General features: G+C 51.5%; 1 protein-coding gene across 11 annotated transcripts in view; it reads right to left on the minus strand.

Moving 5' to 3' along the window:
• Window positions 1-26,919, minus strand: part of PCDH15 (protocadherin related 15) — a 1,224,756-nt gene that overhangs the window by 68,578 nt on the left and 1,129,259 nt on the right. For all 11 annotated transcript variants that reach the window (XM_064145003.1, XM_064145009.1, XM_064145013.1 and 8 more), the window contains 2 exons: window positions 22,147-22,256; window positions 20,381-20,521 (listed from right to left, as the gene is read on the minus strand). In XM_064145003.1, the coding sequence (XP_064001073.1) occupies window positions 20,381-20,521; window positions 22,147-22,256 (251 nt within the window). The remainder of the gene's footprint in view (window positions 1-20,380; window positions 20,522-22,146; window positions 22,257-26,919) is intronic.

Consider the following 26,919-nt stretch of genomic DNA (forward strand, 5'->3'; position numbering starts at 1 on the left):
CACTCAGGACAACCTGTTCCATGACCTTGCCTGGCATTGAAGTCAGGCTGAATGATCTTAGAGGCTGAATGATCTTAGAGGTCTTTTTCAAGCTTTATGATTCTATGAAATCTTTAACAGCTACAGGAGTTCACAGACTGGCAGCCTGAACAGATCATGGAAAAATAAATGGATGGATGACACTGAATAAAGAAATAGGTTAGGAATAGCAGCACATTGAGCTGAGAAGAATACACATGGGGGTTATATTAACCTACATTTGGAAATTCTTCATCTGTCATTTTGTCTGAATGCATTTTGATTAACACTGGAGCTGAGATTTCACAGAATCCAAGAAGCATTTCAGTTGGAAAATGCCTTTAAGATCATTTAGCCTAAGCATTCTCTAACTCTACCAAGGCTGGGGCTACATCTCTGTGAGTGCCATGGACAGAGGCACTGAGTGCAGCCTCAGCAAGTTTGCTGACGACACCAAGCTGTGTGGTGCAGCAGCCAGGCTGGAGGGCAGGGATCCATCCAGAGGGAGCTGCACAGGCTGCAGAGGTGGGCACAAGCCAACCTCATGAGGGTCAACAAGACCAAGTGCAAGGTCCTGCATGAGGGTCAAAGCAACCCCAAGCACAAATGCAGGCTGGGCAGTGCGTGGCTGGAGAGCAGCCCTGAGGAGAGGGACTTGGGGGTGCTGCTGGATGAGAAGCTCAACAGGAGCCAGCAGTGTGCACTTGCAGCCCAGAAAGCCAAGCAGAGCCTGGGCTGCATCAGGAGAAGTGTAGCCAGCAGGGCCAGAGAGGTGATTCTCCCCCTCTGCTCTGCTCTGCTGAGACCCCACCTGGAGTACTTCATCCAGTTCTGGAGCCCCTGGGACAAGAGGGCTGTGGAGATGCTGGAGTGTGTCCAGAGCAGGGCCAGGAGGATGCTGAGAGGGCTGCAGCAGCTCTGCTGTGAGCACAGACTGAAAGAGTTGGGGCTGTTCAGTCTGGAGAAGAGGAGGCTCCCAGGTGACCTTCTTGTGGCCTTCCAGGGTCTGAAGAGGGCTTACAAAAGAGCTGGGGAGGGACTTTTGAGGCTGTCAGAGAGTGACAGGACTGCGGGGAATGGAGCAAAGCTGGAGGTGGAGAGAGTGAGCCTGGAAGTGAGGAGGAAGTTGTTGAGCATGAGAGTGGTGAGAGGCTGGAATGGGTTGCCCAGGGAGGTGGTTGAGGCCCCATGGCTGGAGGTGTTTAAGGCCAGGCTGGCTGAGGCTGTGGGCAGCCTGCTCTAGGATAGGGTGTCCCTGGGCATGGCAGGGGAGTTGGAACTGGCTGATCCTTGTGGTCCCTTCCAATCCTGAATGATTGCAGCTTTGAAACACCTCCAGGGATGGGGATTAAAGCAGTCCCCTGGAAAGCCTGTTCCTGTCCTTGAGAACCCTTTCAGGGAAGAAATTTCTGCTAATACCCAACCTAAATCTTCCTCTTAGTAATGAGAGGCCATTTTCTCTTCTCCTACCTCTTGAGAAGACACAAACCCTTAACCTTGCTCCAACCTCCTTTCAGGCTGCTCTGGAGACTGACAAAGGTCTCCCCTCAGCCTGCTCTTCTCCAGGCTAAACAACTCCAGTTCCCTCAGCTGCTCCTCACCAGACCTGCTTGTACCTTTACAGAAAATGGTTCCCATTCCCTGGAAACCTCCACTTTGCTGTCAGGGCTACCTGGACATGCTTGTAAGCAAGAAGCTGCCAATGTTTTTTTTGGGAAGGAATCTACTGGGGAAAAGCTAAGAGGAGACACAGAAGTCAGCTTTCAAATGAGTAGCAAAGCAGAAGGAGCATTACCAGTTACACAGGTTTGAGTCACATTAAATTCTGTCCTAGATTGAACTGCAGCAGATCTGAGTCTGGGCAGGGATTTCACTGCTCAGCCCAGGCTCTGCTCACTGAGCCACTTCCTGCAGCTCAGGGCAGCTTGGCACAGCCAGGGGCTGCTTCTAGCAGGGAGAAGCTGATGGGCAGAGTCACTGCCAAGGGCTGGGCTGCACACCAAGGGCACTGCCACAGCCTGGGCCCCACCCTAGGGGGCAGCAAGGCAAAGGTGGCACCTGCAGGAGGAGCAGCCAGGACAGGTGAGCCTGCACTGCCCACCAAGGGATTGCAGCCCATGGATGGCATCTTCATGAGCAAGATGAGTGATCTCCAGACTCAAGCCTCTTCTGCCCTGGCCTGTGTCCCAGGAGGACTTTGTCCCTTCTGCCTTCCATCCCCATCCCTGTGCTCCTGAACACAGCTCCAGAACTCAGATCCTGAAGGTGCCCCTCATCTGCTGCTGAGCCCAGGCTGGGACTTGCCCAGTGCCTGCTCCCAGCAGCAGTGGTTCCAACGGTGCCATCAGTGCCATCAGGGCTTGGGTTCCCTGTTGGCTTGTGTCTCTGTGTCTCCCATTGGCATTGCTCCTCTTTGTAGCCTAGCTGGGTTAGTTTTTTTTTTCTCACCCCATCAGTCTTTCCCATGTCTTCACTTTCTCTTCCCTTCAGGAATGGAGAGGGATTCATAGAGAGCCTCTGGCACTCACCCAGTGGCCAGCCCTGACCCTTCACAGGTTCTCAGTAGTGTTTTGAAGAGATGATAAATATTAATTATTAAAGATACTAATCATTAAGCTGCAAACTGCACTTGCTTTAGGTATTTTAATTATTCCTCACTCCCATGAAAATCTTAGCAACCATTTTGGTTGGAAAAGCCCTTTCAGATCATCCAGTTCAACCATTTTCTAACTCTGGGGCTAACCCATGTCCCTCAGCACCACATCTCTGCAGCTGTGAAACACTTCCAGGTGCAGGGATTCCACCATTTCCCTGAAAAGACTGTTCCAGTGTTTGGGAACTCTTTCACTGAAGCATTGTGATCAATGGTGCCAGGTTCAGATGGAGAGCTGTGACCAGTGGTGTCCCTCAGGGATCAGTGCTGGGACCAATCCTGTTCAACATCTTCACCAAGGACACTGATGAGGGCACAGACAGACAGAGTCAGCTCAGCAAGTTTGTTGATGACACCAAACTGGGAGGCTTGGCTGATCCAGCTGCAGGCTGTGCTGCCATCCAGAGAGACCTGGACAGATAGAGATCTGGGCACAAAGGAACCAGATAAGGTTCAACAAGGACAAGTGCAGAGTCCTGCACCTGGGGAGGAAGAATAAACTGCATAGTACAGGCTGGGAGGTGACTGCTGCTGGAGCAGCCCTGTGGAGAGGGACCTGGGGGTCCTGGTGGAGAACATCCATGGCACAGCAATGTGCCCTTGTGGCCAAGAAAGCCAATGGGATCCTGAGGTGTATTAGGAAGAGTGTGTCCAGCAGATCAAGGGAGAGTCTCCTCCCCCTCTACTCTGCCCTGCTGAGACCTCATCTTGAATACTGTGTTCAGTTTTGGGCTCCCCAGTTGAAGAGGGACAGGGATCTGCTGGAGAGGGTCCAGTGGAGAGCTACGAGGATGATGAGGAGACTGGAGGGCATGGCTTATGGGGAGAGGCTGAGGGACCTGGGGCTGCTTAGTCTGGAGAAGAGAAAACTCAGAGGGGATTTGAAAAATGTTTATCACTATCTGAGGACTGTCAGGAGGTGGGGGACAGGCTCTGCTCACTGCTCCCTGGGATAGGACAAGGAGCAATGGATGGAAGCTGCAGCACAGGAGGTTCCAGCTCAACACAAAGGTGAACTTCTTGACTGTAAGGGTCACAGAGCACTGGCACAGGTTTCCCAGAGAGGTTGTGGAGTCTGCTTCTGTGGAGCCTTTCAAGGCCTGTCTGGATGTGTTCCTCTGTGATCTGTGTTAGATAGGATTGTCCTGCTCTGGCAGGGGCGTTGGTCTCAATGACCTCCTTTGGTCCCTTCCAACCCCTAACATCCTGTGATCCTGTGATTTTCCTCTAATACTTAAGCTAAACCTCCCCTGCTGGAAATTGAGGCCATTTCTTCCAATTCTATCACTTGTTCCTAGGGAAAAGAGACCAACCCCACATCACTCTAACCTTCTTTCACAGAGTTATATAGAGTTATGAAGTCTACCATCAGCCTCCCCTTCAGCACCACACTGGTACCTTTGGTATCTCCACCCTGGCCCTGATGAGCTCTGGAGAGGCTGGCACCAATACCCAGATCCTACGCTACTCATCTTGAGCACCCCACTATGAGCAACCTCAATGAGAGCACTGAGCATAACCCCAGTCCCCTCAGCTGCTCCTCATCAGCCCTGCTCTCCAGACCCTCCACCAGCTTCATTCTCCCTTTCTGGACACTCTCCAACACCTCAATGGAGTGAGGGCCCAAAACTAAACCCACCATTTGAGCTGTGGCCTCATTAGTGCCCAGTAGAACATTTCCCTGGTTCTGCTGGCCACACCATTGCTGACCTAGGCCAGGATGCTGATGGCCTTTCTTGGCCACATGGGCACATTGCTAGCTCATGTTGTGGATGCTCAATGGGTGGCTCTGTCCCATGCCTGTACACACACAGAGCCATAAAATTGTGCTGCCTCAGGAGCCTGCACCGCTAACAAATCTGCTGCGCTGAGTGCCTGCCTATGCCAGGCTCCATCACACCCCTGGCAACTCCAGAAGGATTACTTCTCTCTCAAGGTTCAACAGAGCTTCAAGCAAAAGCTGTTGATTTATGTTTCATTAGACATCTACTGATCTGCCCCATTGAACAATAAACATCTCTCCACTTCTGCACGGACATCAACTATGGACCTAGTGCAGAAAAGGATTCAGCTGTGCAGTAATTCAACAGAGCTGCACAGAACTGTTTGGCTTGCAAGGGACCTTCAAGATCATTGCTTCAAATCCCCTTGCCATGGGCAGCAACATCTCCCACTAGCCCAGGTTACTCAAAGCTCCATCAAACCTGGCCTTGAACACCTTCAGAGACGGGGCATCTACAGCCTCCCCAGGCAACCTGTGCCAGTGTCTCCATCCTCACTGTAAAGAATGTCTTCCCAATGTCCAGTCAAAATCAAACATAGAATCATAGAATCAACAAGGTTGGAAGAGACCTCCAAGATCACCCAGTTCAACCTAGCACCTAGTCCTGTCCAGTCAACTAGATCATGGCACTAAGTGCCTCATCCAGGCTTTGCTTCAACACCACCAGGGACAATGACTCCATCACTTCCCTGGGTAGCCTGTTCCAATGCCAATCTCTCTCTCTCTGGCAAGAACTTCCTGCTAATATCCAGCCTAGACCTCTGCTTGTCTCTTTCAGAAGTGCATAATCCAGAAAGATTGCTGGAAATGATGATATCCAGTTAATTAAAACCCCATTTTCCAGTGACAAATGGTCTCAGCTTGGAGTTTTCCCACCTTCTTCCAGCGCCAGGCCAATTGCAATGCAGGTGGCATGCTGAGCAGCACCAGGCAGCCTCATTTACCCAGAGCTTACTAGCTGTAGGCTATGAAGGAATTAAAGCCCAAACTACTCCTTAGACTGCCAAAGTCACCAAAGATATTTTGTCCTCCTGATTGTCCAGCTCATGGGAAGCAAAAGAGAACTCCATAAACATTAACTGCCACCTGACAAGACCTGAAATCCCCTCCCAAACAATGAAGAATTAAAAAAGGAAAGAAAAGAGCAATGATATTTCCTCAGAGGAGTGATCAATTATTCACCATCTCCATGGATCTGTGCAGATATATCACACAGCAGGGAGCTGCTGGTATCTCATGGCAAAATGACTCCCAGGCAAGCTCTATTTTTAGGGATGTGGAAATAAAACATATCCAATATCTGCATGTTTGGAATGTGGACATAATGGTGTGGTGGTAGGCTTGATGGGGCAAACACGTGCTTATCCATGTTGGCTTGCCCAGATATGTTCCCCTGCTCCCCTGCTCCTCCTGTGCTGGGGGGAGGCAACTGTGGGAGGGGAGGCCAAAAGCCCTGGCCTCACCTAATATGGTGAAGCCTGGCAAAGTGCCATTCTGAGTGGCTAATCTATGTCCAATGCCTCATTAGTCTTGGGATGGATATTGACAAAAGGGATAAGCAGGTAGCACAGGGCTGCTGCTGCCTCACTTTGCATCCTCAATTTGCCTGGAGAGCTTACCAGGAACAGGCTCCAAATGCCTGCATTGCCAGCATCGTGCTGAGGCTGCCCATGGCAAGGCATCCTGCCTGCACCTGAATGTCTCCTGCTAGACTAGAAGTGCTGGAGATACACAGATCATCCAGAGCAGCCAGGAGACAAGGTCAGAGAGTGTCTGCCTCCTTTCCCCAGAAGCCTGGGAAGAATCAAGTCTCAGCAGCCAACAAGACAGAGTTCCAGGTGCATTGGGTACTGCCTGAGTTATACTTTGTGAGCCAACACTTAAAAGCCTCTTCCAGTGTAATATTTGCCTTTGCCACTTTAAGAAATAAGTGCTCAGATTTTGCCTGTGCCCTGCCTGGATAAATTTCCAACCTGTGGATTTTTGAACCTGTGCATAAGTTTTCTGTGGAGTTTTAATGTTAATAAACAGTCATCACCTGGATAGCAAAATTAATACAGATTATTCATTTTGCATCATCCCTCACAAATGGTCTCCTTCTAATCATCCTTAGTTTGCTCCTGCTAATTTTAAAAGCACTTCTGGACTACCTTTTTATTGCAGTGATGAAGATTTTCAAAGAGGCATTCTGAATTCCTATGAATAGTCCCAGAATTCCAGGCTGGGAAGGGACCTAGCATCTAGCCCAACCCTGCTGCTAAAGCAGGGTACCCAGAGCAGCTTGCCCAGGATCACAATGTGAGTTTGGAATCTCTCCAGAGAAGGAGACTCCAAAACCTCTCTGAGCAGCCTGCTCCAGGCCTCCAACACCCTCACACCAAACAAATTTCTCCTCCTGTGCAGATGAACCTCCTGGATTCCAGTTTGTGCCCATTGCCCCTTGTCCTGTCCCTGAGCATCACTGACAGGAGACTGGCCCCAGCTTTCTGATCTCCACACTTTAGCTCTTGCTAAGCATGGAGAAGATCCCCTCTGGGGCTACTTATCTCCAGGTGAAACAGCCCCAGGGCTCTCTGCCTTTCCTTCTTGCAGAGAAGTCCAGGCCCTTCGGCACCTTTGCACCCTCCCTAGACTCTCTCCAGTCTTTCCCAGTGTCTCTTGAAGTGGGGAGCACAGAGCTGGACCCAGGACTCCTGAAGTGGCCACACTAGGGCAGAGTAGAGCGGGAAGAGAACCTCCCTCAATTTGCTGGTCATGATCTTCTTAATGTACTCCAGGATTCCATTGTCCTTCTTGGCCATGAGGGAACATTTCCTCTGAATCATAGAATCAATCAGGTTGGAAAAGACCTCCAAACTTGCTGGTCTATCCTTCCTGAACAGTACACAGCCATCCATGGCAACATTCAACTACGTGAAAGGACATTGTAGCCAGGTGGGGGGTGGCCTCTTCTCCCAGGCAACCAGCAATAGAACAAGGGGACACAGTCTCAAGTTGTGCCAGGGCAGGTCTAGGCTGGATGTGAGGAGGAAGTTATTCATAGAGAAAGTGATTTCCCATTGGAATGGGCTGCCCAGGGAGGTGGTGGAGTCATCGCCCCTGGAGGTGTTCAAGAAAAGACTGGATGAGGCACTTAGTGCCGTGGTCTGGTTGACTGGATAGGGCTGGGTGCTAGGTTGGACTGGATGATCTTGGAGGTCTCTTCCAACCTGGTTGATTCTATGATTCTATGATTCTATGATTCCAGTCATGGGAGGTGTCCCACCATGTCTCAGTGATGGCAATTACATCATAGTCATTCAGTCTAACACAGATCTGAAGCTCCTCCTGCTTATTTCCCATGCTCCGTGCATTGGTGTATAAGCATTTCAGGGAGGGAGTTAGTCCATCAGCTTCCACTCTTGCTGTCCTGCCATTCCCAGCCCCTTCCATGGCCCCCAACCTAGCAGTAAGCTCTGCGTGTGCTGATTCCTCATTGCTTGATCCCCGTGGTCCATCTCTGCAAGACTTAAAGAGTTCTTGTGTGTCCCCAGTGTGCTGCAGGGTAACAGGCTGAAGGCTCCTGTTAGCCTCCCTCTTTGATATGCCATATCTTGCCTCTTCTCCAGCACACAACTCATTGTTACCTACCTCCCCTGAGCTACCAGTGGAGCTGGCACAATTGTCTCAGGCTTGCTTGTATTAAGGCTGGCTTCCACTCTCCCCCCTTACCAACCTAGTTTAAAGCATGATTAATGATCCCAGCCAAACCCTGCAATATAAACCTCCTTCCACTTGGAGAGAGGTGCACCCCATCTGCTGCCAGCAGACCTGGTGTCATGTGGGGGGACCCATGGCCAAAGAAGCCAAAATCCTGTTGGAGGCACCAGTCTTGAAGCCTAGAGTTGAGCAGGTGAGTCCTCCTCATTCTCTCTGGGTTAGTCCCTTCAACAGAGAGGACAGAAGAGAATGTTACCTGTGCTCCCACTGCCTTGACCACTTGACCCAAGGCCCTGAAGTCTCTCTTTATATATAGCCTTTAATTTTTTAATTCCAAGGTCATCATAGCCTATCTTGGAAGGTTAACAATGGTAGTAATCTGTGGGCCATGCCAGAGAGGGAAGCCTTCTTATCGCATCCTTGACCTGGGCTCCTGGTAGACAGCAGACCTCCCTTTGGAGCGGGTCAAGTCTGCATATTGGGCCTTCTGTTCCCTTCAAAAGGGAGTCTCCTATGACAATAACTCTTCTCTTTTTTTTGATGCAAGATGTTTGTATGGTTGGCTTAGGCTGCCTTAATTTTGGGAATTAGAATCATAGAATCAGTTGGGGTTGGAAAGGACCACAAGGATCAGCCGGTTCCAACTCCCCTGGCTGGGGACATCCTACCCTAGATCAGGCTGGCCAGAGCCCAATCCAGCCTGGCCTTAAGCACCTCCAGCCATGGGGTCTCAACCACCTCCCTGGGCAATCCATTCCAGCCTCTCACCACTCTCATGCTCAACAACTGCCTCCTCACCTCCAGGCTGAATCTCCCCACCTTCAGCTTTGCTCCATTCCCCCCAGTCCTGGCACTCTCTGACAGCCTCAAAAGTCCCTCCCCAGCTTTTTTGGAGGCCACCTTCAGATCCTGGAAAGCCACAAGAAGGTCACTTGGGAGCCTCCTCTTCTCCAGCCTGCACAGTCCCAACTCTTTCAGTCTGTCCTCACAGCAGAGCTGCTGCAGCCCTCTCAGCATCCTCTTGGCCCTTCTCTGGACATGCTCCAGCATCTCCACACCCCTCTTGTCTTAGGGGCTCCATATATACATACATACACACACACATATATATATATATATATATATATATATAAAACAGGGGTATCATCTCGCTGCTTGCTGCTTGCTTCTCCCCCCTCCACCACCCAAGAGGGGAGTGGCTTTCTTCTCCAAGCCTTCCAATTCTCCATTCCAACTTCACTAAGAGGCACCATTTTTCATTGCCTTCAATTCTGTATTTTCTCCAAGTCAAACTATGCAAACCAGCAACCACCTCGTTTCCCTGTACAGGCCACCAATAATTCTGGCATGGTTTTTAAAGAGAGCTGACAGAAACAAAGCTCTCAAATTGGAGAAAAAAAACACAGAATGATGTTTGGAGAGCTATACAAAAGAAATAACAGAAGCAGATACAACAGTCATGGCGAACGCCCTTGAATTTCCCCCCAGCCCAAAACTCAATCTCTAATCCCCAGTGCTCTAATCCTCCTCCCCTGCCACGCCTCTGCCATCCATAGGCCCAAATACAAGCTTCTGGAGGTCCCCAAATAGGCATACTCCTTCCATGTTTATCTGATAAATTGGCTCCTGCTCAACACAGGGCAGGAGGGGAAGGAAAGGAGAATGAGGTGGCCTTGCTGTGAGTTTATAAAGAGATGGCAGAATTATGGGATTGAATAACAGTCTTCTAGTCCCCAGAGAATTTTTGACCCTATAATTCTCCACCTGGGACACCCTCTCATGCTGCCCAGGGTTGGCTTAGGACATGGGGTTGTGGAAGTCATGTCCAGTGCTGTCAGGACCAGGCTTTAGCCACCCTCCAAATAGCTGTGTCTAATACAGCTGAAACAGATTTTGCATGATTCTTGCTGTCTTTGAATTCTAGAATTGCTTGGTTGGAACAGACCTCTAAGACCAGTGAGTCCAACCATCAACCCAACACCATTGTGGCCATTAAACCATGTCCTGAATTGCCATGTCCATATCTTTCTTGAACACCTCCAGGCATAGAGACTTCACCACCTCCCTGGGCATGTTCCAATGCCTGACCATTCTTGCACCACCGACAGTGAACTCAAGAGAGCTTCCATCTGACACAGTTGTGTTGTGGTTCCTCTTTAAACTGCAGAATTGCACCTAAGGCAGATATGGCTTCTGTCTCTGCCTGCTCCTCTTATTCATCTAGGCTGTGAAGTCAGATAACCCACCTATGTGTTGTTCCCAGCCCAAATGTGCTGCTGTTCCTGACCTATTTCTTTTTTCAGTGTTATTCACCCATTTATTTTCCATGATCTGTTTGGGCTGCCAACATGTGAGCTCTAGCAGCTGTTAAAGATGATATAGGATCATAAAGGTTAGAAAATACCTCTAAGATCATCAGCTCCAACTTTCTACCCAACACCTCCATGACCAACAGACCATGTTGTCCAGAGGTACCCCAAATTCCTTTCTTCTCCCTCCCACTCCGTGAGTTGGAATGGGAGAAGGCAGCATGAAAACTGCTTCTACCCCTTCACCCCCCGCTGCCCTGTGGGCCTGAGGGGGTTCAGCAAAAGCTGCCATGCTGCACATGGGCTGACCCGTGTGGAAGTCCACGATGGAACTGCACTGGTGCTTGGCTTGGTTTTTGTGCCCAGTATAAATGGTAAAGGGACACTTAGTCTAGAAAAGGATTAACAGAGCAAGGGAGAGAGGGAAGAGGTTCCCGTCTTTCTTGAGAGTTCCTGTCTTGAGAGTCCCCTGCCACTGTGCAAGACAGGTTCCTGCTGTGAAAGGACTGTCCCCACTTTTGGACATCTCCTACCTTTTGTACAGTTCTTGGTTTTATCCCATCCCTGCGTTTGGACAGTTCTCCTCACTTTGCACACTTCTGTGCACACCTGCAGGCTTGGCAGCCCTGGGTCCTTTGAGAGAGAGCTGGCAGCATCTGGACCACCCTCTCTCAGACCCTACCAGTAGCCAACTTCCTGGCTGCCTCCCAGACTGGGCACCCTAACAGTTTTGGCTCTCCCCTGCCCCTCTGAAAGCAGCATCATTCCACCACCATCCCACTGGGGAAGAAGTGCTCGAGACATTTCTGAGTCTGGCAGCTCTGTCACTCGCCTAAGGGCTTCTGCGGCATAGCTCTCTATGATTGGATATTGCCTGCAGCATCAGAAGGCTGCTCCTGCAGAGGAATCCAGCAAGGGATCATTGCCCAATGCTTATCTCACCTCCATGAGTAAGACCTGCTGTTCCCTTAATCTTCTACTCAGCCTGACTAATAGTGGGGTAAAGCTGTGTTTATAGCTTAGCCTTTTCCACTTCCTGACTTTCTAAATATCTAAATTTATCTATAATGTCCTTTTGGAAGAAATTCCTGAGTGAACTGAATCTGTTAATAAACTAAACTAATTTTGGTATATAGTTTGGGGGCAGGGTTCCAGGAAGACAAAATATAATTCTATTTTTCATAATTCCTGACTTGGCCACGTTCATTCCCTGCCTCCACCACACATGTCTTAAAGTGCACTGGAATGGACTGCCTAGGGAGGTGGTGGAGTCACCATCCTTGGAGGTCTTGAAGAAAAGACTGGACGTGGCACTTGTGGCATGGTTTAACTGATGTGGTGGTGTTAGGCCACAGGCTGGACTGGATGATCACAGGATCACCAGAAGTCAGGGGTTGGAAGTGATGCAAAGAGATCATCAAGTCCAACCTCAGATCTCAGAGGTCTTTTCCAGCCTCAATGATTCTGTAATTCTGTGCCTTGTCCACATATTTCTTCAACACCTCCAGGAATGGCAACTCCACCAACAACTTGGCTAACAAGTTACCCATGGCACAGGAATGTGCCCTTGTGGCCAAGAAGGCCAATGGGATCCTGGGGTGTATTAGGCAGAGTGTGTCCAGCAGATCAAGGGAGGTTCTCCTGCCTCTCTACTCTGCCCTGCTGAGACCTCATCTTGAGTGCTGTGTTCAGTTTTGGGCTCCCCAGTTGAAGAGGGACAGGGATATGCTGGAGAGGGCTCAGCAGAGGTCTACAAGGACGATGAGGGGACTGGAGGGCAATGCCTGATGAGGAGAGGCTGAGGGACCTGGGGCTGTTTAGTCTAGAGAAAAGAAGCCTGAGAGGGGATTTGATAAATGTTTATAAACATCTGAGGGCTGGGGGTCAGGAGAGGGGGGACAGGCTCTGCTCACTGCTCCCTGGGATAGGACAAGGAGCAATGGGTGTAAATTGCAGCAGAAGAGGTTCCACCTCAACACAAGGGCAAACTTCTTGACTGTAAGGCTCACAGAGCACTGGAAGAGGCTTCCCAGAGAGGCTGTGGAGTCTCCTTCTCTGGAGCCTTTCAAGGCCTGTCTGGATGTGTTCCTGTGTGACCTGTGCTAGATTGTGTGGTCCTGCTCTGGCAGGGGGATTGGACTCAATGACCTCCTTTGGTCCCTTTCAACCCCTAACATCTTCTGAGCCTGTGAGCCTGTGAACTTGAGCAACCTGTTCCAGTGCCTGACCACTCATCCTTTTGAAGCCAGTTTGGGCAAGTCTCACACAAAGTTTGATTTGCAGTGTGCCCAAAGCTATTTGTTTCATTTGCTGGTAGCCCTCTGAGCTGCCAAAGTGCTGCTTTGTTTAGCAATGGCTGAGTACTTCGAGAATGAGAAATGGAGTTAAAACTGTTAAGCACAAGGCAAATGAAATATGCAGGCTCACATTTGCATCATTAACATTAAAGTAAACCTATACCTTCATTTTATCTTCCTGCCTGGGTTTTGTACACAGTTTGGGTTTAATTTGCTGTGGCAGACAGAAGGGATGGTGGCACCTGTGGGGCTCATTGCTATTGCTTGATTCTTATGTGGCTGCCAACCCCAGGCAGCTCTGGACATTGCCTTGTTCTCACATTGGATAAGCCTGGAAGCAACAGAGATGAAAAATTCCTCTTAAGAAAATGTGCCATGTTGGCAGCCCTGTTCCAGGTGTCTAGATACCATCTTCTTCATCCCCATCCTTTAGCTCTTGCTGAACATTGAGAAGATCCTGCCTGAGAAGATCTCCTCTCAGGCTGCTCTTCTCCAGACTCAACAGCACCAAATCTGTCTGCCTTTTCTCCTCACAGAGGTGCTCCAGTCACCTCAGCATCTTTGGAGCCTCCACTGGACTCTCCAGGAGTTCCCTATTTCTCTTTTCATAGAATCAGAGAATCAGTCAGGTTGGAAGGGACCTTCAAGCTCAACCAGGCCAACCTAGCACCCAGTCCTGTCCAACCAACCAGACCATGGCACTAGGTGCCTCATCCAGGATTTTCCTGAACACCTGCAGGGACGGCCACTCCACCACCTCCCTGGGCAGCCCATTCCAATGCCAATCACTCTCTCTGACAACAACTTCCTCCTCATATCCAGCCTATACTTCCCCCAGCACAACTTGAGACTATGTCCCCTTGTTCTCTTGCTGGGTGCCTGGCAGCAGAGCCCAACCCCACCTGGCTACAATCTCCCTTCAGGGAGCTGCAGGCAGCAATGAGGTTACCCCTGAGCCTTCTCTTCTGCAGGCTAAACAACCCCAGCTCCCTCAGCCTCTTCTCATAGAGTTTGTGTTCCAGGCCTTTCCCCAGCCTTGCTGCCCTTCTCCAAACACCTTCCAGCACCTCAACATCTCTCTTCAATTCAGGAGTGAACTCTGGAATTCCTCTGGAATTGAGGAGCCCAGAACTGGACCCAGCACTCAAGGTGTGGCCTGAGCAGTGCTGAGCACAGGGGCACAAGAACCTCCCTTGTCCTGCTGGCCACACTGCTCCTGAGCCAGCCCAGGATGCCATTGGCTCTGCTGCCCACCTGGGCACACTGCTGCCTCCTCTTCAGCTCCTCTCTACCAGCACCCCCAGCTCCCTCTCTGCCTGGCTGCTCTCCAGCCACTCTGTCCCCAGCCTGTAGTGCTGCTTGGGGTTGTTGCTTGACAAAATGTAGAACCCTGCACTTGGCCTTGTTCAATCTCATACCATTGACCTCTGCCCACCCATCCAGCCTGGCCAGGTCCCTCTGCAGGGCTCTCCTACCCTCCAACAGTTCCACACCTGCTCCTAGCTTGGTGTCATCTGCAAACTCACTGATGGTGGATTCAGTCCTCTGGTCCAGATCATCAATGAAGATGTTGAAAAGGTCTGGGCCCAGCACTGATCCCTGGGGCACAACACTGGTGACAGCTGCCAGATGGACGTGGCACCATTCAGCACCACTCTCTGGGCTCAGCCCTCCAGCAGTTCTTGACCCAAATCAGAGTGAATCTGTCCAAGCCAGGAGCTGCCAGCTGTGCCAGGAGCTGGTTGTGGCAGACAGTGCCAAAAGCTTTGCTGCAGTCCAGGCAGACTCCATCCACAGCCTGCCCCACATTCATCATGTAGGAACCTGATCATAAAAGGAGCTCAGGTTGGTCAGACAGGACCTGCCCTTCCTAAATCCATATTGGCTGGGCCTGGTCTCTAGGATGGATTCCATCCAGTCCCATGGACTTGTGAGGGGGTGAGGGTCCCAAAAGTGAAGCCACTTGCACTTCTGGGAAAGAAACCTGCTCCTCAAGCCAGAGCAAGCAGAACTGTAAACTAGAACCAGTTAATTCTTTGCAGTACATTTTGTTTCTTTTTAATTCCTCTGAAAAGGCAGTGAAAGCAACCATGTAGTTCTGCCATCACTCTGGCACCTAGGAACATGGAACACACCCTTGCTTCTCTTCCTGTCCCTACTCTTTATTTAGAGCCAGTCAGGTCAGCCAGAGCACAAGCAAAGCTTAAGAGGTGGATGCAGGAGAAATGCCAGTGGGAGCACACGTGGGGCCAGGAGTTACCTGGTGAAGATGAGGGCTGCAGAGGTGAGTTCCACTGCACTTACAAGTTCATGACAGAAGAAATCCCCCTTTTCCCCTCCTGCCACCAGAACGTGGCTTACTCAGAGGCAGAGGTGTCTCACAGTCTGTCTTAAAGCCAATGAAAGCAAGACAAAATCCACCGTGGAGCAAGCTGCAGTCAAAACCAGCCCCTCTGGCCTCCTTCACAGCAGCTGGTGGAGCATGAAGCTGTTAACACAGGCAGCTCCTAATGAAGACAAACCTTGCACACAGCCCTCTGCCAACTGGTACCACCTTTGTCTGTGAGGTTTAATTTTCAATCTGCTTGCATCCATGTTTGTTTGCAGACTGCTGCCAGAAGAGCCTGGGCACTACCTGGCTGAGCAGCAGCTGCATGGTAACAATGTCTGCAGGCAAGAGAGCAAGTGCCAGCTGCTGGTGGCAGCAGGTCAGGGAGCCAGAGTGCAGTGGCAGGCTGCAAGGATCATGCCATGGACTCATCCCCGGTGGCAGCAATGTGAACCTTCTCATCGCTGAGAGCTAATTTGTGCCTTAATTTTTATTGCAACTGTGCTGGGTGAGCTGATCTGAGGCTGATTTCTGAGGGCTTGACAGTAGCTCTCCCTCCTGTTAACACAGCCCTGCTTGGACTTCAGCTCAGCAGCTTTACTTCTCATCACTGTTTCTTGAAGACTTCTGATGCACAGAACCATAGAATCATAGAATCAAGCAGGTTAAAAGAGACCTCCAAGCTCTCCTAGTCCAACCTAGCACCCAGCCCTGCCCAATTAACCAGACCATGGCACTAAGTGCCCCAGACAGGCTTGGCTTCAACACCTCCAGCCACGGCCACTCCACCACCTCCCTGGGCAGCCCATTCCAATGCCAATCACTCTCTCTGGCAGGAACTTCCTCCTCCTCACATCCAGCCTAGACCTGCCCTGGCACAGCTTGAGACTATGTCCCCTTCTTCTGTTGCTGGGTGCCTGGCAGCAGAGCCCAACCCCACCTGGCTACAGCCTCCCTTCAGGGAGTTGTAGACAGCAACAAGGTCTGCCCTGAGCCTCCTCTTCTGCAGGCTGCACACCCCCAGCTTCCTCAGCCTCTCCTCACAGGGCTGTGCTCCAGGCCCCTCACTGGCTTCATTGCCCTTCACTGGACACCTTCCAGCACCTCAACATCTCTCTGGAATGGAGTAGCTGAGAACTGGACACAGCAATCAAGGTGTGGCATGCAGTAGGCTCAGATATAACCACTAAGGGGTCATGTGTATGGAGGAAAGGTGCACTCTGCTCAGCTGCTGGCAGTTGTGAACACTAGAAAACATGAGACTGCCATGTGAGGAAAGGCTGAGAGAACTGAGATCGAGCCTTGAGAAGGGAAGGCTTAGGGGAGACTTTGTCACCATGAACCAGGACATAAAGAGCAGCTACGAGGAGGATGGAGATTCCCTTTTTACAAGGAGAGGTGTTTCAGCCCCTGATCATCCTCATGGCTCTTCTCTGGACATGTTCCTCAAAGTCATCTTGCCCCACACCCCCGCAGTGAACAGGGACATCTCACGTGCACCTGGCTGCCACCCAGCACCCCCAGCATTAATTCTGTCTCATCTCTTCCAACTGCAGTTCAGGTCAGTGCTCTGCAACTCAGACAGAGAATTTCACCTGATTAAAACTCATCAAGAAAGATGAAAGGTGTGGAGGAAATGGAAAGCCATTCATCAAACAAATGTAGGAACCAAAGCCACAGGTCGAGGGATCTCCATTACAAAGACATAAATGATTTAGTGAACCAGATACTTGTAAGGTATTTTAAGACCTACATCCACCAAATTCTTCAGCTGCTACGGTGCATATTCTTAATCTGGCACATACTGACACTCCTGGCTATACAAAAACAGACAGCAACTTTTGGTCCTTCCAGCTGGACCAAATTCATAGAATAGAATCATAGAATCAGTCAGGGTTGGAAGGGACCACAAGGATCAGACAGTTCCAACCTCCCTGCCATGCCCAGGGACACCCTACCCTAGAGCAGGCTGCACACAGGCTCAGCCAGCCTGGCCTGAAACACCTCCAGCCATGGGGCCTCAACCACCTCCCTGGGCAACCCATTCCAGCCTCTCACCACTCTCATGCTCAACAACTTCCTCCTCACCTCCAGCCTGACTCTCCCCACCTCCAGCTTTGCTCCATTCCCCCCAGTCCTGGCACTCCCTGGCAGTCTAAAAAGTCACTCCCCAGCTTTTTTGGAGGCCCCTTCAGATCCTGGAAGGCCACTGGAAGGTCACCTGGGAGCCTCCTCTTCTCCAGACTGAGCAGCCCCAACTCTTTCAGTCTGTCCTCACAGCAGAGCTGCTCCAGCCCTCTCAGCATCCTCGTGGCCCTTCTCTGGACACACTCCAGGATCTCCACATCCCTCTTGTCCCAGGGGCTCCAGAACTGGATGCAGTACTCCAGGTGAGGTCTCTGCTGAGCACAGTAGAGGGTGAGAATCACCTCCCTTAATGCGCTGGCCACACTTCTGATTCAAGCTCCTGTTGTTATCAAGTAGTCCTAAATGAAACAATTCAGCTCTCACCCTTTTAAAAGTGCTTCCTAGTCAGCAGGACTGCTCTAGAGCAGACTAAGGAGTCTGAAGAGGGATAGAGAGGTCACTGTTTCCTTAACTGAGAGTCCTGGGGTTGTTTAACCTGAAGAAGAGAAGGCTGAGAGAGGATCTTCTTAATGTCTATAAATATCTCAGGGGTGAGTGCCAGGAGGAAAGGGCCAGGCTCTTTTTGGTGGCACCTGATAATAGCATAAGGAATGATAGACAATAAGCTAGAACACAGGAGCTTCCTCCTTAACAAAAGGAGAAACTTCTGTACTGTGAGGGTAATGAGCACTGGAGCAGGCTGCGCGGAGAGGTTGTGACGTTTCCTTCTCTGGGGACTTTCAAAGCCAACTTGGATGCATTCCTGTGTGAACTGCCCTAAGTGATCCTGCTCTGGCAGAGGGAGGATTGAAACTGATGATCTCTGGAGGTCATAGAATCATAGAATCAACCAGGTTGGAAGAGTCCTCCAACCTCATCCAGCCCAACCTAGCACCCAGTCCTGGCCAATCAACCAGACCATGGCACTAAGTGCCCCAGCCAGGCTTGGCTTCAACACCTCCAGGGACGGCGACTCCACCACCTCCCCAAAGGGGAAGAAGGTCCCTTCCAACCCCTAACATTCCATGATTCTGTGACCAAAGAGGGCTGCCCAAAGGCCTCTGCTGGAACCTGATGGCCTGTAGCTGCAGCAGTGAGGACAGCAGGAAAGCAGCAGTGATTTTGCACTTGGTATTGGTGAGGCTCCACCTCAAATAGCAGCTTCAGTTTTAGGCCCTTCACTCCAAGAAGGACATTGATGTGCTGGAGTGGGTCCAAAGGAGGAAAACAAAGCTGGTGAAGGGTCCTACAGCAGAAGTCCTGTGAGGAGCTGCTGACACAACTGAGGGAGTTTACCCCGGAGAAAAGGAGGCTGAGGGGAGACCTCAGTCTCTACAACTTTTTGGGATCAGTGGCTGACATCTCGTCAGGCTGTGCTGCCATCCAGTGAAGTCCACCACACCTCTGGGCAGCCTCTGCCAGTGTTTCACCACTCTCACTGTAAAAAGCTTTCCCCTAATGTCCAACCTAAATATCCCATGCTCCAGTTCCAAACCATTGCCCCCCACCCCATCACCACAGGCCCTTTTAAACATTCCTTCCCCAGCCTTCTTGCAGGCCCCCTTCAGACATTGAAATACTGCTATAAGGTCCCCCTGGGGCTGATCAGCCCAAATTGTCTCAGCCTGTACTTGCAGGAGAGGTGTTCCAGCCCTCTGATCATCTTCAAACAAACCTGGTGGCCTTCTATGAACAGGTCACAACATGAATAGATGAGGGGTGAGCAACTGATGTTATTTACCTGGAGCTGAGCAAGGCCTTTGGCACTGTCCTGCACCACATCCTGGTCTCCAAGCTGGTGACACATGGGTTTGATGGGTGGAGCATGACATGGATAAAGAACTGGCTTGATGGCCACACCAAGAGAGTGGCTGTCAATGGCTCCATGGCCAAGTGCAGGCCAGGGACAAGCAGAGTCCCTCAGGGATCAGTCCTGGCACCAGTCTTGTTCAACATCTTTGTGGGTGCCATGGACAGAGGCATTGAGTGCAGCCTCAGCAAGTTTACTGCCCACACCAATCTGTGGGCAGGGATCCATCCAAAGGGACCTGGACAGGCTGCAGAAGTGGGCACAAGCCAACCTCAGGAGGTTCAACAAGACCAAGTGCAAGGTCCTGCATCTGGATGGGGCAATGCCAAGCACAAATGCAGGCTGGGCAATGCCTGGCTGGAGAGCAACCCTGAGGAGAGGGACTTGTAGGTGCTGCTCGACGAGAAGTTCACCAGGAGCCAGCAGTGTGCACTTGCAGCCCAGAAAGCCCAGGAGCAGTGTGGCCAGCAGGTGGAGGGAGGTGATTCTCCCCCTCTATTGCTGAGACTCCACCTGGAGTACTGCATCCAGTACTGGAGCCTCTACTCCAAGAGGGATGTGGAGATGCTGGAGCGTGTCCAGCGAAGGGCCAGGAGGATGCTCAGAGGGCTGGAGCAGCTCTGCTGTGAGGACAGACTGAAAGAGTTGGGGCTATTCAGTCTGGAGAAGAGAGGGCTCCCAGATGACCTTCTGGTGGCCTTCCAGGATCTGAAGTGGGATACAAAAAAGCTGGGGAGGGACTTTTGAGGCTGTGAGGGAGTGACAGGACTAGGGGGATTGGAGCAAAGCTGGAGGTGGGCAGGTTTAGGCTGGAGGTGAGGAGGAAGTTGTTCATGATGAGAGTAGTGAGAGGCTGGAATGGGTTTCCCAGGGAGGTGGTTGAGGCCCCATGGCTGAGACCAGGCTGGATGAGGCTGTGTGCAGCTTGATCTAGAGTAGGGTGTCCCTGGGCATGGCAGGGGGTTGGAACTGGCTGCTGCTTGTGGTCCCTTCCAACCCTGACTCATTCTATGATTCTACATTTCATGGCCCTCCTCTGGACCCACTGGAGCAGGTCCATGTCCTTCTTGTGTTGGGGACCCCGGAGCTGGATGCAGTACTCCCCATGAGGTGTCAGCAGAGCAGAGGGGCAGCACTGCATCTCTTGACCTGTTGGCCATGCTTCCTTTCATGCACTCAAGGATGCCACTTATCTAAAGACCCTCAAACCCTACTGCTGCCTGCTCTGTACCATCATGGCTGCTGTTCCCCTGAGGGCATGACAAGTTCACTAGCTGGAGCGCAGCCACCAAGCACCCGACAGAGCAAGGCTGCAGGCGCAGAGGAGCCCTGGAGAGGGGAGCTGTGGCACTTACTTTTGGAAGGGACGCGCAGGTTGGACCGCACCACTTGCAAGGAGTCCGCTTGAACCCGCAGCTCGTAGCTCGTCACGCTCTCGTAGTCCAGAGGCTTCTGAACCCAGATCACTCCTGTTCTGTTGTTAATAGCAAACACCTCTGAAATCCAGCAGAAACACAAGTGACTTTCTAAGAGCCAGAGACCTGGTTTTGAACATCTAAACGCTTCTGCTCTGGTGGTGCCACTGCTCTCTGACACCATCTGCATCTAGTGCTTCCCATCTGAAAGGTCATACAACTCCTCTTTGAAGCTAGCTCCAAAGGGGCACAGCAGCTGAAGCCTGCCTGGCACTGGAATAACCAACTCGAGGATGTGCTGGCAAGAGAGGACAAGACAACCTCTCACAAACAGGAGAATGAGATGAGGAATTCTTCCACAGCCCTCCAAATAATTTAGAGTGATTTTGCACAGAGCCAAAAGATGATGTGGGGAATGGAACATCTCTGTTGTGAGGAGAGACTGAGGGAGCTGGGGCTGTGCTGCTTGGAGAAGAGGAGACTGAGAGGAGACCTCAGCAATGCTTATAACTATGTGCAGGGTGAGTGCCAGGAGGCTGGAGCCAGGCACCACTGGGTGATGCCCAGTGAGAGGACAAAGGGCAATGCTGGAAGCTGAGGCACAGAAAATTTCATTTAAACATGAAGAGGAATTTTTTCCCTGTGAGGGTGACAGAACCCAGGAACAGGCTGCCCAGGGTAGGTGTGGAGTCTCCCTCTCTGGAGATACTCAAAACTCACCTGGACATCTTCCTGTGTGATCTGCTCTAGGTGATCCTGCTCTGGCAGGGGGGGTGGACTGGATCAGCTTTAGAGGTCCCTCCCAGCCCCTGACATTCTGTGATTCTAGGGCCCCTTTAAGTAGCGAAAGGCCACAAGAAGGTCTCTGTGCACCCTTCTCTCATGCAGCCTGAAGAACCCCATCAAAGCTATTTTCACCCTTCAGTGTGCCATGGACTCACCCCAGGTGGCAGCATTGTGAACCTTCTCATTGCTGAGAGCTAATTTGTGCCTTAATTTTTATTGCGACTGTGCTGGGTGAGTTGATCCCTGAGGGCTTGACAACAGCTCTCCCTCCTGTTAACACAGCCCTGCTAGGACTTCAGCTCAGCAGCTTTACTTCTCATCACTATTTCTTGACGACTTCTGATGCACAGAACCATAGAATCACAGAATCAAGCAGGTTGGAAGAGACCTCCAAGATCATCCAGTCCAACCTAGCACCCAGCCCTGCCCAATCAACCAGACCATGGCACTAAGTGCCCCAGCCAGGCTTGGCTTCAACACCTCCAGCCACGGCCACTCCACCACCTCCCTGGGCAGCCCATTCCAATGCCAATCACTCTCTCTGGCAGGAACTTCCTAACAACATCCAGCCTAGACCTGCCCTGGCACAGCTTCAGACTGTGTCCCCTTGTTCTGTTGCTGAATGCCTGGCAGAAGAGCCCAACCCCACCTGGCTAAAGCCTCCCTTCAGGTAGTTGTAGACAGCAATGAGGTCTGCCCTGAGCCTCTTCTTCTGCAGGCTGCACACCCCCAGCTCCCTCAGCCTCTCCTCACAGGGCTGTGCTCCAGGCCCCTCACCAGATTCATTGCGCTTCTCTGGACACCTTCCAGCACCTCAACATCTCTCTGGAATGGAGTAGCTGAGAACTAGACACAGCACTCAAGCTGTGTCATGCAGCAGGCTCAGGAATAATCACTAAGACCAAAATATCAGTACTTACCCTCCTCATTTCCAGCAACAATCGAATATACAATTGTCTGGTTCAAGGCAGCTGCTGTAACAGTTACCACCACAGTTCCTTTGGGGGCACTTTCACTCACTGGTGGGGGTCTGCAGAATGGAGCAAAAGTATTTGTGTTATATTCCAGTTGCTTGAACAGCAGAGTGATGAAGCTTATCCTTCAGGTGAGCAGCTTCACCCAACTTTGAGGCTTTCCAAAGCAAGAAGATCTGTTTGCACTAAAGAAAGGCATCTTAAAGGCCTCTGTAAATGCAAAAAACAGTTAGGAGAAGGGAATTCCCCAGGGAAGTGGTTGAATCCCCTTTCCTGGAAGGATTTAAAAAAAGAAAAATAAAAGCAAGCCCAACCTCGTGCTAAAACACTGAACTGGAACAACAGGATTAAAATAAAGTCATCATTTATACACAAAAGCACTGAAAATACAAACCACAAACAAACAGAATCATAGAATGGTTTGGCTTGGAAGGGACCTCTAAAAGTCATCTAGTCCAGCCCCCTCTGCAATCAGCAGGGGCATCCTCACCTAGATTAGGTTGTCCAGAGCCCTATAAAGCCCTACCTTTAATATCTCCAGGGATGGGGCCCCAAGAACCTCCCTGGGCAACCTGTTCCAGCACTCAGCCACCCTCATTGTAAAGAACTTCTTAGTAACATCCAATTAAAATCTGCTCTTCTCTCATTTCAAACCACTGCCCCTCGTCTTGCTACTGCAGGCTTTCGGAAGCAGTCCCCCTGCAGCCTTATTGGCCCCCTTTCAGGTACTGAAAGGCCATCATCAGATGTCCCCAGAGCCTTCTCTCCTCCAGGCTGGACAGCTCCACCTCCCTTAGCCTGTCTTTGTTAATCACAGAATCAGTCAGGGTTGGAAGGGACCACAAGGAGCAGCCAGTTCCAAACTCCCTGCCATGCCCAGGGACACCCTACCCTAGAGCAGGCTGCACACAGCCTCAGCCAGCCTGGCCTGAAACACCTCCAGCCATGGGGCCTCAACCACCTCCCTGGGCAACCCATTCCAGCCTCTCACCACTCTCCTGCTCAACAACTTCCTCCTCACCTCCAGGCTCACTCTCTCCACCAGCTTTGCGCCACCCCCAGCTTTGCTCTACTGGGGAGTCCCTGAAAGCCTAAAAAGTCCCTCCTCAGCTTTTTTGGAGGCCCCCTTCAGATCCTGGAAGGCCACTGGAAGGTCACCTGGGAGCCTTCTCTTCTCCAGACCAAACATCTCGAATTCTTTCAGTCTGTCCTTACAGCAGAGCTGCGCCAGCCCTCTGAGCATCCTCCTGGCCCTGCTCTGGACACACTCCAGCATCTCCACATCCCTCTTGTCCCAGGGGCTCCAGAACTGGATGCAGTACTCCAGGTGGGGTCTCAGCAGAGCGCAGTAGAGGGGGAGAATCACCTCTCTGGCCCTGCTGGCCACACTTCTCCTGTGGGAGAATGTTCTTGCTACCAGGACATGAGCTGGTAAGCAATAAGGAAATCAGTGCTGCAAAGTGTCCTTGAGTTCATTCTGGATTCAGAATACCAGGTGCTGGGTGCCCCCCCTGACACACAGCTTCAGGAGGCTGAGCCCACCAGCTGCAGGGGCAGACACCACAGGTTGTTCTGATATAGACTGACCTATCTGTACCTCACACATAAACTTGAGCCAATCTGTACTTTCCACTTGTGCCAATCTCAAACTAAGTTAGTTGTGCACGCCTCTTCCAAGTACCACATTGCCAGCATTGCACCTGGGATAAAATCACAGTATCACAGTATCATCAGGGTTGGAAGAGACCTCATAGATCATCAAGTCCAACCCTTTACCACAGAGCTCAAGGCTAGACCATGGCACCAAGAGCCACGTCCAACCCTGCCTTGAACTGCCCCAGGGCAGCGACTCCACCACCTCCCTGGGCAGCCCATTCCAGTGTCCAATGACTCTCTCAGTGAAGAACTTTCTCCTCACCTCCAGCCTAAATCTCCCCTGGCGCAGCCTGAGGCTGTGTCCTCTTGTTCTGGTGCTGGCCACCTGAGAGAAGAGAGCAACCTCCTCCTGGCCACAACCACCCCTCAGGTAGTTGTAGACAGCAATAAGGTCACCCCTGAGCCTCCTCTTCTCCAGGCTAAATAATCTCAGCTCCCTCAGCCTCTCCTCATAGGGCTGTGCTCAAGTCCTCTCACCAGCCTCGTCGTCCTTCTCTGGACATGCTCAAGCATCTCAGTGTCCTTCCTAAACTGGGGGGCCCAGAACTGAACACAGTACTCAAGGTGTGGTCTAACCAGTGCAGAGTACAGGGGCAGAATGACCTCCCTGCTCCTGCTGACCACACCATTCCTGATGCAGGCCAGGATGCCACTGGCTCTCTTGGCCACCTGGGCACACTGCTGGCTCATGTTCAGGCGGGTATCAATCAGCACCCCCAGATCCCTCTCTGTCTGGCTGCTCTCCAGCCACTCCGACCCCAGCCTGTATCTCTGCATGGGGTTGTTGTGGCCAAAGTGCAGCACCCTGTACTTGGAGCTATTGAACCCCATCCCATTGGACTCTGCCCATCTGTCCAGGCGGTCAAGGTCCTGCTGCAGAGCCCTTCTGCCTTCCAACTCAGTCACATCTGCCCCCAGCTTGGTGTCATCTGCAAACTTGCTGATGACTGACTCCATGCCCTCATCCAGATCATCTATGAAGATGTTAAAGAGGATGGGGCCCAGCACAGATCCCTGAGGGACACCACTAGTGACTGGCCGCCAGCTGGATGTGGCACCATTCACCACCACTCTCTGGGTCTGGCCCTCCAGCCAGTTCCTAACCCAGCACAGAGTATTGCTATCCAAGCCATGGGCTGACAGCTTAGCCAGCAGTTTGCTGTGGGGGACAGTGTCAAAGGCCTTGCTGAAGTCCAGATAGACCACATCCACAGGCCTCCCCACATCCACCAAGTGGGTCACCTGATCATAGAAGGAGTTCAGGTTGGAGAGGCAGGATCTGCCCTTCCTAAACCCATGCTGGCTGGACCTGAGCCCTTTGCCATCCCTCAGGTGCGCTCTTATCACCCCCAAGATAACCTGCTCCATCAGTTTCCCTGGCACTGAGGTCAGGCTGACCTGACTCTGGGTTCACCAGCGCGGTCAGATGGGCATCCTCTGCCTTATCTCCCTGTTACAGAGAGTTATATGCTTACTTGGAAGAGGTTTGCACAGCTCACTTCATTTAGGATTGGTACATGTGGAAGGTACACAGTTGGTCCAGGGTTACAGGCATGGTACAAATAGGTCACAATCCCTCAGAGTCAGCTGTGAAAGTCTAAATCCTCTCTCTCGTTCATCAACAAAGATAAAGATTGCATTGTCTCCCCCTAATCAGCAAAGATACAGATTGCCTTTGGTAACTTCCTGGGCTCAGACTCGGGGCTTGGCCCAAAGCTCAGGGATGCAAATCAACAGACAACACCTTCAAAATTCCTGGACCTCAGCCTGGCTTGGAATGTTCAGGAGGCCTACATCTTATCTCAGCTACCCCCAAGGGAAAAGGTTTATGTGCATTCAGGATATGGACAGGTACAGCCTGGGAGGGAGCAGAGGTCCTCTCCCTGGTGGCGCCAGACCTCTGCGAATGCATGAGGATACACAGGAAGATGCCCTGGGGAGCTGCAGCTGGACACTGAGCAGAAAACTGTACAAAAGGCAGGAGGAATGCCTGCCAAAGTGTGCACTTCCACCAGACCATCAGTGGCACCTCTACCAGACCACCAAGGGCAGACCTCTACCAGACCACCAAAGCTGCACACCACCCAAAGAGCCCCTGATGAACTCCACAGCAGATCATCCCTGGGCCACGCACCCCTCTCTCTCTCTCTCTCTCTCTCTCTCTCTCCCTCTCTCCCCCCTCCACCTGCGACTGAGGGTAATATGATCACAGCTTTTTTCCTTCCCTGCTCCTTCTTCTCTTCTCCATCGTTCTCTTTATCTCTCTCTCTCCCCCTTGCCCTTCACTCCGTTTTGTCAAACCTTAGAATCATACAATCATAGAATCAACCAGGTTGGAAGAGACCTCCAAGATCATCCAGTCCAACCTAGCACCCAGCCCTATCCAATCAACCAGACCATGGCACTAAGTGTCTCATCCAGGCTTTTCTTGAAGACCCCCAGGGACGATGCCTCCACCACCTCCCTGGGCAGCCCATTCCAATGGGACATCACTCTCTTTGTGAAGAACTTCCTAATATCCAGCCTATACCTACCCTGGCACAACTTGAGACTGTGTCCCCTTGTTCTATTGCTGGTTACCTGGGAGAAGAGGCCACTCCTTTAATAAATAGTTTCATGGTGATATCTGGTCTCGTTTGCACCTTAATTTCACAACGCGGAATCCACAAGAACAGGTCTTGCTCCTCTGGACAGAGATACTGTTCATCTCTGCTCTCTGGACCCTGACATCAGCCCCCTGTGGCTGTCTGAGCCTGCCCCCAGCAGCTGGCACTCCACCCCCTGCAGCTGCATGTGGGGTGCTATCATTAACTGCTCAGCTTCCCCCCTTCAAGGACACTTCCCAGCATGGGTGCTCATGTTTATCATTTCACGTCCTGCTAGCAAAAATCTCTCCACACCATGTCAGCTGCTGTACTGCCTCAATAAAGCGTGCTGCTTGCAGCTAGCTCATCTCGAGTCCTCTCATCAGCACCCCCATCCTCCTGCCTCTGCTGGCTTCCTGCGACAGCACTCTCCTCACGCAGCCCAGGCTCTGCTTGGCTTCCTGGGCTGCAAGTGCAC

Source organism: Pogoniulus pusillus, chromosome 6 (genome assembly GCF_015220805.1).
Source record: "Pogoniulus pusillus isolate bPogPus1 chromosome 6, bPogPus1.pri, whole genome shotgun sequence".
NCBI lineage: Eukaryota > Metazoa > Chordata > Aves > Piciformes > Lybiidae > Pogoniulus > Pogoniulus pusillus.